The sequence below is a fragment of the Panulirus ornatus genome, chromosome 58 (genome assembly GCF_036320965.1).
Source record: "Panulirus ornatus isolate Po-2019 chromosome 58, ASM3632096v1, whole genome shotgun sequence".
Classification (NCBI taxonomy): domain Eukaryota; kingdom Metazoa; phylum Arthropoda; class Malacostraca; order Decapoda; family Palinuridae; genus Panulirus; species Panulirus ornatus.
In genome coordinates, this window is record NC_092281.1 from 17,397,219 (window position 1) to 17,412,218 (window position 15,000).

The 15,000-nt window shown below is 47.8% G+C and overlaps 1 protein-coding gene across 3 annotated transcripts in view; it reads right to left on the reverse strand.

Annotated features, from left to right (window-relative positions):
* Positions 1–15,000, reverse strand: part of LOC139766588 (uncharacterized) — a 145,372-nt gene that overhangs the window by 92,600 nt on the left and 37,772 nt on the right. For all 3 annotated transcript variants that reach the window (XM_071695439.1, XM_071695438.1, XM_071695437.1), the window contains exon 2: positions 14,020–14,574. In XM_071695439.1, coding sequence (XP_071551540.1) covers positions 14,020–14,574 — 555 coding nt within the window. The remainder of the gene's footprint in view (positions 1–14,019; positions 14,575–15,000) is intronic.

The following is a 15,000-nucleotide window of genomic DNA, read 5'->3' on the forward strand; positions in this document are numbered from 1 at the left end:
ACCCACCCTTAAACACTTACCTCCCAGATCATCCTCGTAATATATTTTCCTCTTTCTCTTTCCTCCCTCATTCTCCTTCCCTTTCCTTCTCCATCTATCTTCCACAAGCCATCCCTTTACTCCCCTCTTCTTCCTTCCTCCATCCTAGATTCATCTCTCTCTCTCTCTCTCTCTCTCTCTCTCTCTCTCTCTCTCTCTCTCTCTCTCTCTCTCTCTCTCTCTCTCTCTCTCTCTCTCTCCTACTCTTCCTTCACCCCTCCTCTCCCACAACCACGTCCTCCTTCATCCATCGGTCATCCCCGTGCATCCACCTGCCCCTCACACCCGCCTCCTGCAGGAGGGAACATTGAACCATAATGATAACCCACAAAGATATGGGCCTCCCTCCTTCCCTCCTCACCACACACACACACACACACACACACACACACACACACACACACCACATCCCCTACCACCCAAAACCTCCTTATCGCCGCTATCAAGACAGATAAGGCGAATGTGACATCCGCCGGACCTCCCCCACCACGTATCTCTGTGTTTGCTTCTCATCCACCATCCCAGTCAAACCACACACACACACACACACACACACACACACACACACACACACACACACACACACACACACACACACATATGGGCCGTGTGAATTAAAAACCCCACCATCTCTAAAACCACACACACACACACACACACAAACACACGGGTCCGTGCGGATTAAATCCCACCATCTATAAAACCACACACACACACACACACACACACACACACATGGGTCGTATGAATTAAACCCCCCCACACACCATCTCCATTTGCCGCGTGTTGAACACTGGCACGTCATCCCGGCGTAAAAGATATACGTCAAACTCAGTGATAATAATACGGACGTGGAAAAAAAAAAAGGGGGGGGAAAGAAAAAAAAAAGAAATATGGTGGGTGCGTTACGGGGAATGAATGGAGCGAAATATTACGGGAAAAGAAGGAAGGTGGGTGTGTGCTGGTCATCTACACCCCAACCCACACACCCCCTACTCACCACCACCCCATCCCAGGTGTGCGTGCTGGAAGACCTCCGCCCAGTAGCCAGGCTGGGAACCCGATACCGTCCCTCACTCTTTTTTTCTTTTATTATTAGAACAACGAACCTTTATTCATTCTCTCTCTCTCTCTCTCTCTCTCTCTCTCTCTCTCTCTCTCTCTCTCTCTCTCTCTCTCTCTCTCTCTCTCTCTCCATTCCAGATGTGATAGTGATAGATGGGAATAGATAAAATCCGACGCCTATATAGTATATAGGGTCTAATCTTTTTTCTTTCTTTCTTTCTTTCTTTCTTTCTTTCTTTTTTCATGCTCTGAAGTTCGTGAAATTCATGTCATACGAGATCTGAAATACGTTGGGGCGGAGCGAGAGTTCGAGGAGCGTTCGTATGAAATGAGAATTGAGATGTTTGTGTTCGTAGTGAACGGAAGGTGGGATGTGTGCGTGTGAAGTGAGAAGAGATGAATGAAGATTGAGATGAGGTCGTATGAAATGAGGATTGAGACGTGTTGTCATGAGATATGTTAGCACAAAACAAGAGATGGTATGTGTTAGTACGGACTAAGAGCTGGTATGTGTTAGTATGTAGGTAAAGCTGGCATGTGTTAGTACGAAACAAGAGCTGGTATGTGATACTATGGACCAAGAGCTGGTATGTGTTAGTATGAAGGCAGAGCTGGTATGTGTTAGTATGAAGGTAGAACTGGTATGTGTTAGTATGAAGGTAGAACTGGTATGTGTTAGAATGAAGATAGAACTGGTATGTGTTAGTATGAAGGCAGAGCTGGTATGTCAGTATGAAGGTGGAGCTGGTATGTGTCAGTATGGAATGGGTGGTTGAGATGCGTTATCACACGAAGCAGCGGCGGTAGGAAACAACCAAAAGCGTTTACAGAGGAAATCACTCCAGTGAGCCAAGGCTAAAGGCAGGAAAAACTCTCTGTCATTTCCTGTGTCGGGCGGTGGGGGTGACCAGGTCGGCCCAGAGAGAGAGAGAGAGAGAGAGAGAGAGACGGAGAGGAGGGACGAAGTGAGGGAAGCGAGCGGGAAGACTTAAGGGGGGGGGAAAAGAAATTATGTAGGGAAAGCTATAAAGGATTTGAAAGCTATTTATTTTTCTGTCATTTATATTAAACGTCGTCAATTTTTCCTCATTTTTTTCTTTTTGTGTGTGTGTCTCCTCAGTCATGACATCCTCAGTCTTCCGTGTATCTCATATTCTTAAAGTTATTTCTTTTCTTTTCTTTTTTTTGGAAAATTGAGGAAACTCTTGAAAAGTAAGAGAAGCGATATCACATCAATTCATTTTATTCATATTTTTTTCAGCTCGGCGAACGAAAATTCACACGTGGCAGATAGATAGATAGATAGATAGATATTCTTTAATTAAGCCAATACGATTTGATTTTCTTTTTACCGGAGGAGGGAGGGAAGGGGGGAGGGAAGGGGAGTGGGGGTGAGCAATAACACTGTACGAGACCGGAAATCTAATAAAATCATACACCGACTGTATATCTTACGCCCAATGTCCGTGAATCCGTGAAAAACTGTTGACACAAAAACCTCGGTCAAATATCACAAGCAGATGTGGACCTTGGATGCGCTGCCGGGCCCCCAGTCAGATGCATGGGTGCCCGCCCGCCCGCTGGGCTTTTCCTCCTAGCACCTATATGCAGGCGACTGTCGTATGCACGTTTGCGACTGTCGTATACACGTTTGCGACTGTCGTATACACGTTTGCGACTGTCGTATACATTTGCGACTGTCGTATGCACTTGTGACTGTCGTATACACGTTTGCGACTGTCGTATACACGTTTGTGACTGTCGTATACACGTTTGCGACTGTCGTATACACTTGCGACTGTCGTATGCATTTGCGACTGTCGTATGCATTTGCGACTGTCGTATACACGTTTGCGACTGTCGTATACACGTTTGCGACTGTCGTACACGTTTGCGACTGTCGTATACACTTGCAACTGTCGTATGCATTTGCGACTGTCGTATGCACTTGCGACTGTCGTATACACGTTTGCGACTGTCGTACACGTTTGCGACTGTCGTATACACTTGCAACTGTCGTATGCATTTGCGACTGTCGTATGCACTTGCGACTGTCGTATACACTTGCGACTGTCGTACACATTTGCGACTGTCGTACACATTTGCGACTGTCGTACACATTTGCGACTGTCGTACACGTTTGCGACTGTCGTATACACGTTTGCGACTGTCGTACACGTTTGCGACTGTCGTATATATTTGTCTCCTGCCTGATCCCTCTCGAGTCAATGTCGGGGTCATAGATCTGGGTGGTTTAAGGTAGTTAATCTTACGGTTTATGATCATTATAAGATCAAATACTGTGGTTTAAGGTGATGGTTATATCTTACCCAATTCATTAGAATAAATTGTGGTTTAAAACTTAGCTCATTCACTGAAAGTTAGGAAAGCTCATTGTATAAAGTTGGTTAGTGGCAGGGACTCATCACTAGTGTGTACATAACCTTCCCAACCGTCTCTAAATGGCCTAACCAATTATACGAACGACCCACTTGAAACCTCAGGTTAGTGTCCGACCACCACTCTATTAAACCACAGAACATACCACCTCGCTCTCCTGGGAGGGGAAAGTAACCCACAACAGGAGGAACTTGACCACAGTCATCGAACTGGTGGGAGGAGACTTCAACGAGGAGGAGATAATGATCTCTTGAGGCACTCTACGACCAGAGCACCGTCAGCAGCGAGGGGAGGGCAACTGTTAAATTGCCATCTTTACGACCATCTAATCATTACACGTCTGATCATTCGGGATGAGTAGAGATTGAGTACGAGGTGTTAAAGGCATTGCCTGCTGATAATATCAAATGGCGTCCTAGCTTCGTCTCTTCGATGTATATCAACTGACTGTTATATTTCTCTCTTGTGTCTCCCCTGATGATGTGATTGTTACACGAAAGTGCACTTGGGAACTTTTCGTGTTTCATTTTCCCCCGTGGACTCATAGGAATATCTTGATCACGCGCAAAATTGTGATCCTCTCCAATATCATGATGTATTTATGGGAGAGATCATCACGTTGCTTGGGCCTCCTCCTCAAGCAGGATTCGTCTGGGTAATGCATGAAAGAGGTTTCCAGTTTAACGCCCTGCGGTCTCTGGATAAGAAAATGGGGGAGGGGGAAAAAGAAAAAAAGGAAAATGGGAAGTGAACTGTGAAGGCATTGTGGATTAATAGAATTAAATCAATGACACATAAATGAATTCATGTGCATGTTAAGGATGTATAATGTATGAGTGATCTAGATGATTCAGGTGCAGATGAAGGAGCTGGTTATTACTAAGACGAGATGTAGAGCAGATGTTACTCGATGGTGTTTACTGGTGGATATAAGAAGACCGAGGACTTCCCGCCTTTGGTCAGGTCTTTGAGGAACTTGGTTTCCCTCCTATAGATAATAAGAGGTCATCATGGCAGTGTAGCCCTACCCTAACCTCTCCTGACCCTGACCTTGAATTTCCCCTGTAGCCTCCCTAACCTTACCCTACCCCTAAAGAGACTTTATCTTTATCGAATTATTGAGTTATCGTTATTTTTGTATATAAGAAATCAGTCATATTACCTCCGCTCCGTGTCCTTGACTCACTGGAAATTCAACCTCTTGCATTGAACACTAAAGTGGACACTGAGTCCATGAGTGATGGGAGATTCGTAATTTGATTAAGAGTCCCACTGTCAACATCACCCCTTAGAAAAATATAGGGAGGAAGTAAAAGGTAAAGGATATTCCATCTTAAAAGACACTCCCAGTCAAATATTCCCGCTGCTGGTGCATTAAAAATCCGAGTTTTTTTTTTCTCTCTCTCTCTCTCTCTCTCTCTCTCTCTCTCTCTCTCTCTCTCTCTCTCTCTCTCTCTCTCTCTCTCTCTCTCTCTCATGAAGAAAACGAAAGGATAGAATAAAAAGAACAGACTTTTGGACCACGGTGAGGTGTCTATAAATTTGATTCTCAAACTCCGGCGAAGTACGTAAAGCAGCGGCTCGTAAAGTACAAGTGTCGAGATGAGAGAGATCGACTCTGTGGCCTCAGAGGCTAAGGTGAAGGACTGGGAAAGGGAGGGAGGGAGAGAGAGAGAGAGAGAGAGAGAGAGAGAGAGAGAGAGAGAGAGAGAGAGAGAGAGAGAAGGGAGGGGGGAAAAAAGAAATAAAGTAAGTGACGGTAATTGTTTACTTTCAACGGTGATGGGAACTCGCTGTACCTCATGACGTTTTCCATTGATTTCACCAGGTCAATCTTAGTTCGACAGTGAGGCATTGGGAGTGACAGCGAGACTCTTTTTTTTTCTTCTTTTGATTGGTATATGACATTTTCTTTCTCTCTTTTTTTTGTGACATTGAAACCTTCTTGTAAGATGAGACTGAAACACTGTATGTACAGTGGGTCATTGCAACCTTCTTTCTTTTTTTTAAAGTGACGCGCTTAAGATTTCGTAGATTATGACCACACGTTTTAGGGTGATGACAAGATCAAACTGCAATTCACAGTCAGACATTTTAGGGAGTGTTGGGAGGGTAAGGGGAGAGATTGTAAGAGCCACTAAGACGTCTTGGCGTGACACGTGAACACTGTAAGTAATGGTGAAACATTCTAGGGTGACACTGAGGTGCCATGCGTCATGCAGGTATTTTTAGGGTGACATTAGAGACGTTTTAATCGACGGTAAGAAATATTTGTAGAGTGATGCATCATCAGTCATACTGAGATATCTTATCTGATTAGAATACTGGCAGGCGCTCGCCATCACCCACGAGCCCGCTGCAGAGGACGTGTGTCGTGTTGACCCAACACTATTAAGCATGTTTTCACGCCTGATGGATCTTGAATCTTCAGATTTTACGGTCACACTAGTGGGCTTTAGGTTTGTCTCCTATCTCTACCGTTTTCTTATATTTCGCCCATTTTGGTCTTCGAAGAGTGGAAACTCTTAAGAACTTTTCCCTCACTTTTAATCTAAATCCCTCTCACGTAGCCTCGACATTCTCTCATCATCAAGGCTAAGGCCCTCTACAATGGCGACTTTGAAGCAACGGATGTATTCCTCCCATACAGGTCGTGAAGATGGGGGAAGGGAGGTGAACTCCCTCACGTTTTCTATTCCTTTTGATCTGGAGTAGATCATTACCCATCTTGCCTACACTCAGCACCGTCACGACCACTCTTCCCACACTCTCTGGTTCCTCACCACCCACCACCTCACCACTATACCTACACACTCTCACCCTTGATTAGTTTCGTCTGGCCACACTCTTGTAGATTCTCTTTAATAAGCGCATCTGTTCCCCGGCTGCCCCTTCTAAAAGTCGACGGTGGCACTTGATAACGCTGGTTGGACTAAATTTAGATTTTCTGCTTTTTAAGATCACTGCCTCTCCTTCAGCGATGCCTCTGTGATGAAGGCGTAGCGGAGATTCTTGTTGCGCGAGTAGAGGCACATAAATCCCCTCTTCCTCTGTGACTGCCTCTTCTTCCAGTCTCTGGTCACTCATCCCTGCTCCGAGGCCGTTCCAGTAAGTGTGTCGTGTCTGGACTGAACCCCTTTCCTCCCCTCCTTTGGTTTGCATTCAGCACTCACCTTGACCTAAAGTATTGGGGATGTTTAATCCTTGAAGTGAAATGCGTCTTTATCGAAAGGAGTGTGATATACTCTCCTCTTATTAAACTCGTAGTTCTGTCTGGTCACGAGCTAAAAGTCCTCTCAGGATTTGTTAAATTGGAGGAAAAACATTCCTTTACTCTCTCGTTCCAGCGATGCTCAAACTGTCCTCCTTATGACAGAGCAACTCTGTTCGTCTTTGCTCTCTCACCTCCATCCCCATCTTGGATGACTCTATAACATTCTTTCACCGCCTTGATGCACCTTCTCCCGGTCAGGTGCCACTCCACACAATCTCTTTTCATACTACTCAAAAGGCGCTTCTCACTGTGGACACAAGAAGCGGATAAGCACCAGACTGTATCCCTGTTCTGAGGCAGTCTGCTTCTGAACGTATGCTCATGTTTGCTTCTGTCCTGGTTTACCCTTAAAAACTATAGTTTTTCATCTTCATGGAAGCTTGCATGAGCACAGGCGATCCAAAAATGGGGTCGACAGTTCCTTATACAGACAGCTCAAGTCTACCTTCAAAAAACAAGGATTCCAGTTCAGGTGCCGAAAGTTCCTCTCTCCTGCGTCTGCCACTTCCTTTACACTTGCCACTACATTAAGTTTCCATTTACTACTACTACTATTATTATTATTATTACTACTACTACTACTACTACTACTACTACTACTACTACTACTACTACTACTACTGTTTCTATATCAGTCATCATGACATCCCTCGTATCTATCGCCCTTCCATCCTCCAAATCTAATGTTCGTACTTCTTTTTCCACTCTTGCTACTGTTACTGCTACCAATGCTACTACTGCTGCTTAATCTGTATCTATTATCCACCATAACTCTCATCAGTACCATGACCCCTACTACCACTACCATTTCTAATCTCCATCATCTCTACTACTAATTAACCATGACCATTATCTCCATAAGTACTCTTACCTCTCCCACGTACACCATCTTCAACATCACTTCTAGTGTCATTATTTGTACCACTGTCACTACCACCATCATCATCATCTTGAATTATGATTACCACTGCAATTACCATCACCACTCTACCATACCATACTCCCACCTACCATAATCCAGCGTAGCTACTTACCAACGCCACATAGTATTTCCTTCATTATTAACCCTGACTTAAAACGCCCGTTTTAGGTACCATGGTACCATGATGTGACCCTTCAGCTCCCCACGCCTCAGAATCATATGGTACACCCCGACAGGTCTCCACTCGTGACCTGACCTGGTACCCGGGGCCTCAGTTATGAAACGAGTCTTTAGGATCTCCACCGTAACCTATGAACAGTTAACCCACACACACATCAGTGACACCACCCACCATCACAGTGTTCTCAGTAATAGAAACCACGCTGGAGAGCTCTTATCCTGACGGCCTTATTTCTTGAGAATCCCCTCCTGGAGGACTTCTGCTGTCGTAATCTTTTACTCAGATCCTGCAAGAGGTCGAGGATATCAAAGCCTTGGCATAAGGGGGGCGCGCCCTGTTATAACAGATTGAGCTTCTGAATTCTATCTCGAGACATCAACGAATCGAGAATCTTAAGCCTCGTCTTAAGGCGTCCAGGAGGACTTCATGAATGCCCGACCCCATTCCAAGGCATCTTAACCACGTCGCTGAACACTGTCGAGAATCTATGAAAATTCTGTTGTTTTTCTTTTTTTTCTTTTTTTTTTAAACACCGTCACAATCGGCCCTTCTCTGCCTTTCCCTCGTGTGATTAACATACGATTCTCCCACATTGGTTTTTTTTTCCACTCTTTACTATTTATTTTCTCCTATTTCCTTACCGTTATCCTATCTGTCCCTTTTCCTCCCTCTACTCCCTTGTCTCTCTCTTTCCCATCCTTCCTTCGTTTATTTGCCATTCTATCATCTCACATCTTCGTCTCCCCTCTGTCGTATTCTCTTTCCTTTTTTACTCTCACATCCCAACCTCCTCCCCTTGACGGCGCACCATCAGCACCTCAGTCATTCAACCCCCCCCACTCCGTTTTCTTCCTCCTTCTGTACTCCCACATCTCGTTTTTGCTATACCACATTACGTCATCCTATCCTATCTTCTTCTTGTGTTCATGTTTGCCCCCGTGGTCTCCTTTCCTCCCCTCTTCTTCCCCCCCATCAACACCATACCGCCCCTCCCTTATCTTCCTCTAACCCCCAAAGCCCGTCGTTCGTCTTCATCCCCACGTACCATGTCCCTCGTCTGTTCCATATCACCTCTCCCCTATCCCCTTCATCTTGACCGACCATACCTTTTCCTCAGTCTCAGATATCTCCGTCCTTCATCTGCTACCTGCCACAACACGTCCCCCTTACCTTCATCATCGTTCTTTCATTAGACTCCTTCATCATTCGCGATCCAGGTCCTCGGTCCCTCGCGCCGCTAAACGCCACGGTCCTTCCCTCCGTACAGTACTTGCGCCACCACACCCCCTTCCCCTTTTTTTCCCCCCTCTACAAACTACAGTCTCTCTCTCTCTCTCTCTCTCTCTCTCTCTCTCTCTCTCTCTCTCTCTCTCTCTCTCACACTTACCTAACATACCCCACTGCCCCCTCGGCCTCTCCCAGTTGATCCCAATCCCTCCAGTTTCACCATTAAGTGTCCGAAGGTGACCGGAACCTAACAATGCCCTCCGTGGAACCCGTTTCGTCTTACGGCAATGCAGGGATGACATCGAAGCAGAAAGGAGAGGATGGAAAGTGGGATGATGTAAGAGGAGAGAGAGAGAGAGAGAGAGACGCTGGGGAGGGAGGACGCGAATACAAATTGAGAGGGACGATAGCATCTGCTTCAGGTGGAGGGGCACCTGGGTTACGAGGTCCTGCTCGTGTTTCGCTGACTAATTCGTTTACGGTCGGAGATAACGTCCCTCAGGCTGATGATGATGTGGCACAGGGAAGAGAAAGGGAGGCTGAAGGTGGTGGTAGAGGATGGTAGGGAGGGGAGGGGGGAGGAAGAAATGGAGATATGAGCAGAAGGGATAGGAGTGATGGGAAGAGAAAGTTTGTGAACGAGGAAGGGCAGGCATGGGAGTGAGAGAAGATTTCGTAAGAAATCCTATTACTAAGGCCTCCAGCCCACAAGATCAGAATCTCCCCAGCTTTCACAGTATAGTTTCTCTTAGCTGAGGGGTCACTGAAGAGATTTCAGCCACCTTGACTGAACCTGTAGTACCTGCTGGAGAGTCATGTTTCCCTCAGCGTCCGTCTGTATCTCGGTTGTGATTTTAAGCTTCCAGTCCCTTGGTCTTGGAGCAACCTCTGCTGCCAGCGAGAGGGAAGGTTCAGGTAGGAATGGCCTCCCTCCCACGACCCTCCCACGACCACCTGCAAATTTAAGGCACATACTCCTCTGACCCCACTTTATTGTGTGACTCTGCCACCTCTTGACTTGTTTCGTTTCTCGTATGCTCATTTTCTCTCATCTGAAAACGTTTCACTTTTAAATTGGAGCATGTGCCAGTTTTTCTTAAATGCTCAAGTTGAATGAGGGTGTTTGAGCCGTAGCGTATGAAAAAGTACGAACGAAGTCGTCTGTGTACATCGATGTGGGACGTGTGGGCTAAGCTCCTCGCCTGGAGTCTTGCCATCCAGACATTCCAGTCCCCGTTGTTGTTGTGGGGCCGAAGTAACTGTTGGGCGGGCGATACCGTGAGTGTGACGGGCGATTCACCAAGACTCCGATATCGAGAATGATAAGAGCCTTGCTTCCATCACCAGGGAGAGACGTTTCAAGAGATAAGTAAGTGTCGCCCTCCTGTATCTATTGCCATTCAGTGAAAGCTGTCCTTCGTACTGCATCGAAAAGATTACGGAGTATAAGCAACTTGGATATGTAACGTTGAGATAATGGTGTGGATGCGTCCTAACACACACACTCTCTCTCTCTCTCTCTCTCTCTCTCTCTCTCTCTCTCTCTCTCTCTCTCTCTCTCTCTCTCTCTCTCTCTCTCTCTCTCTCATATATATATATATATATATATATATATATATATATATATATATATATATATATATATGTATGTATAATCAGTATCCTAGATAGCCAGCCATTTAAAAGCAAAACCTTCATCATTTTGCAACTGTCTTTCAGACATTCGATATCATGAAAGACAGCTAATACCCTTTCCGACTTGTGTAAGCCTCTGTATGGCTGCACCTCATTAAACTCCTTCATATTTCCACAAATTCCTCATTCACTCCAGACCAATCGTCGCTGATCCCAAGTCGCGTTTGAGAATCTGAATATCTGTAAACACGCGCGGGAGCCAGAACCCTCTAGCATAGCATCCCCGTGTCTCTGTTCTTTTATCGTATCATCATTTCTCATCCCAGATTACGTATATATATTCTCTGCAGTAAGGAGAGGATCCGTAAGAGCCTTCGGGGGCGCGGGGGCACCACCGAAGCATCTGGCTTTCCTCATGAGTCGACACAATTCACAGTAATGCCTCGCGGACGACCCGTAAGCAGAAAGCGATAAATTCATTTTAGGGAACTCGCTCGCTTCTGCCAGATATACGTTCTTTCGTTGAGTGGGTTTCCTTGTGTGTGTGTGTGTGTGTGTGTGTGTGTGTGTGTGTGTGTGTGTGTGTGTGTGGAATGGAGTGGGAGGGTTAGAGGGGGAGGTGGTGTTTTGGGAGAGCGGGGAGGGGGAGAAGGATGTTTTGGGAGGGGGAGAAAAGGATGTTTTGGGTGGAGTGGGGTTAAGATGATAGGAAGGGAAGGGAATTATGTAGAAGGTGGGGAAAGAAGAAGAGAGAGAGAGACTGGATTCCCTTTTTATTTCAAGTATTCGTAACGACTATATCCATTTCGAGGATGACAGAGGAATGACGTCACTTTTTTACGACTAGTAAGTGATGTCAAGTGATGCAAAATCCGCTGACGTCACACCTCTTCAGTATCCTCTCTCTCTCTCTCTCTCTCTCTCTCTCTCTCTCTCTCTCTCTCTCTCTGATTTCTTAATGGGTCACACAACATCCCGTCGATGTTTTTGTGATGCCCCCTTCCCTGGGTTCGATACCCTCTGACGTCATACAGTACCGCGTGACATGTGATGCCACGTGGCTCATATTCCATGACGTTACGTGTTTTGTGACATGACCTTGTCCATTGTATCTTGTGATGTCACGTAGTTGGTTATCTGATAACACCCTACGAAAGGTGATGTCCTGTGACATCATATAGTTCAGTCTCCTGTGATGTCAGGTAGTCCGTTACGTAACGGTGTTACACTTGGTTTGCCCTTCGTCTGTCACTCGTGACGTCATGTGTGACATTACTCGTTTTGGGGCCTTGCGACGTCATACTTTGTTTGTCATACCGTCTGATGTCATTCAGCCCCATGGCCTGTGACGTCACGCGCGTTGTGTTACCACGTCATCCAGGAGGGAGGAGAGGGAGGAAGGAGCGGTGTAGAAAATGGATTTGAGGCATCTCTGTAACATAAGACATAAGCCATTTACCTCTCCTACCGTGCGCACAGACCGCACGGGAGGAGTAACTCACTCCTCCTCTCCACCACCACCACAGCTAGCATCCACACCCTCCCTTCCTCACCACCACCACCACAGCCACCACCACAGCTAGCATCCACACCCTCCCTTCCTCACCACCACCACCACAGCCACCACCACAGCTAGCATCCACACCCTCCCCTTCCTCACCACCACCACCACAGCCACCACCACAGCTAGCATCCACACCCTCCCTTCCTCACCACCACCACAGCTAGCATCCACACCCTCCCTTCCTCACCACCACCACCACAGCCACCACCACAGCTAGCATCCACACCCTCCCTTCCTCACCACCACCACCACAGCCACCACCACAGCTAGCATCCACACCCTCCCTTCCTCACCACCACCACCACAGCCACCACCACAGCTAGCATCCACACCCTCCCTTCCTCACCACCACCACCACAGCCACCACCACAGCTAGCATCCACACCCTCCCTTCCTCACCACCACCACCACAGCCACCACCACAGCTAGCATCCACACCCTCCCTTCCTCACCACCACCACCACAGCCACCACCACAGCTAGCATCCACACCCTCCCCTTCCTCACCACCACCACCACAGCCACCACCACAGCTAGCATCCACACCCTCCCCTCCTTCATCCTCACCTCCCCTCTCCGAGAGAGAGAGAGAGAGAGAGAGAGAGAGAGAGAGAGAGAGAGAGAGAGAGAGAGAGAGAGAGAGAGAGAGGGACGACCCCGTTTTATTGCCTTCGTGAAGTTTCCACGTTTATTTTCTTTCACGCATGTTTTTTTTTACTGATTGTTCGTAGCAGTGTGTGTTTAGTGATGTGCCATGCGTCTCGAAAACCATTTTTTTTTTTCTTTTTGGACGGGTCAGAAGGCTCGTATAGGACGAAGGTTCGCTCGTCTGCATATACCAATTTTTCATCGCAGTATTAAGTATTAACTCGAGGTAAGATGGCAGGTCAGAGGAGGTGGGCTGTTCCATCAGCCATGTATAAAGTTGAGCTTTTGATAACATGTGGGAGATACCTTAAGAATTAGTCATATACCAGCAAGTTATTTACTTATTCTGGGCTAAATGCTTCCTTTCCTTCTTCTTCCCCACACACACACACGCTCGGAGTATCACCATTCACGAACTGTGTATGTCATAATATGCAGCAGACCACATATGCCTAACATCCCACACACACACACACACACACACACACACACACACACACACACACACACACACACACACACACACACACACACACACACAATGTCAATGCCACACCGTGCATGCTACTCACCCATGACACAACACGCGTTCTTATTTTGATTCAGAACGCGTAGTAGTACACTCACACACACACACACACACACACACACACACACACACACACACCATCCTCCACACCACATGTCGCACGCTACACCTCACAGACGTATCCCTACAAGGTAAACATTACAACCTACAAAAATTTCTCTTCGTCTTTTTAGAGTTGAGTGTCGTTGAGGTTTCTAACCTGCCTACCGCACGTCACTTGCGACACCAGTGCTTACTATAGCTGTACTTAGCCAGGTTCCCCTCCATAACCCTACGCACTACACCCTACGCTGTAGACCCTACACACCAAACACGACACCCTACACGCTCCCCTACACACTACACCTTACGCACTACACTCTGCATACCCAAGACTACACCCTACACGTCCCCCTACACACTACACCCTACGCACTACACACTTTATACCCAAGACTACACCCTACACACCCCCCTACACCCTACACACTACTCACCCAGCATCTTGGAGAGGTCAGCGTTGTGCAGGTCGGGGTTCTCGTCGGCCAGTTTCTTGCGTTCCACTTTGGCCCAGACCATGAAGGCGTTCATGGGCCGTCTGATGCGTTGCTCACGACGGGCCTTGTCGCTGGCCCCGCGGGGCGCCCCTCCGGCCTCCCAGCGGGCCCCGCCGCCCCCACCGGGGTAGGGCTCCAGCCCCCGCGGGTGGTGATGGTGCTGCTGGTGCTGGAGATGGGGCAGCAAGGGCGTAGGACCCACGCCTCCGAACATGATCCCTCCTCCTCCTCCTCCTGCGTGGCCCGCGCCGTGCATCATGGGCCGGAGCGACGCAGGGCTGACCGAGCAGTCCAGCTGCCCGACGAGGCCGCTCGGGTGGTAGGACCCGCCCATCAGGCCGCCGTGGCCCGCGTAGTGCGGCCCGCCGCCATCGGCCAGATGGGCGCCCATGCCTCCGGGCGTCACGTTGTCGTTGTAGTCCAGGTGGGCGTGGCCGGGGGAAGGGTTCGCCACGCCCACCGAGGGTAGGCCGAACCCGACCAAAGAACACTCGCCTGGGGGGAGAGAGAGAGGGAGAGGAGAGGTGGTGGTGAATTTTTGGCGCTGCTATGATTTTTTTTTTTTTTTTTTCGTCGTCACAAGGCGTAGGTTACGCCTTCCCCCCCCCCACACACACCCCATCAACCTCCAACACCCACCCTATCCCCACCCTAACCTCAACCCCCCCCCCCCCCCCCCCCCCCCCCCCCCCCACACACACACACACACACACACACACACACACCTCACGAGTCTTATAAGACGCGGGACTTATCGGTAAACATTGCCCCTCTTTCCAAAACTCTTGCATTCACCTCCCTAACAACCCCATCCATAAACAAATTAAACAACCATGGAGACATCACGCACCCCTGCCGCAAACCTACAGTCACTGAGAACCAATCACTTTCCTCTCTTCCTACTCGTATATATCATACCTG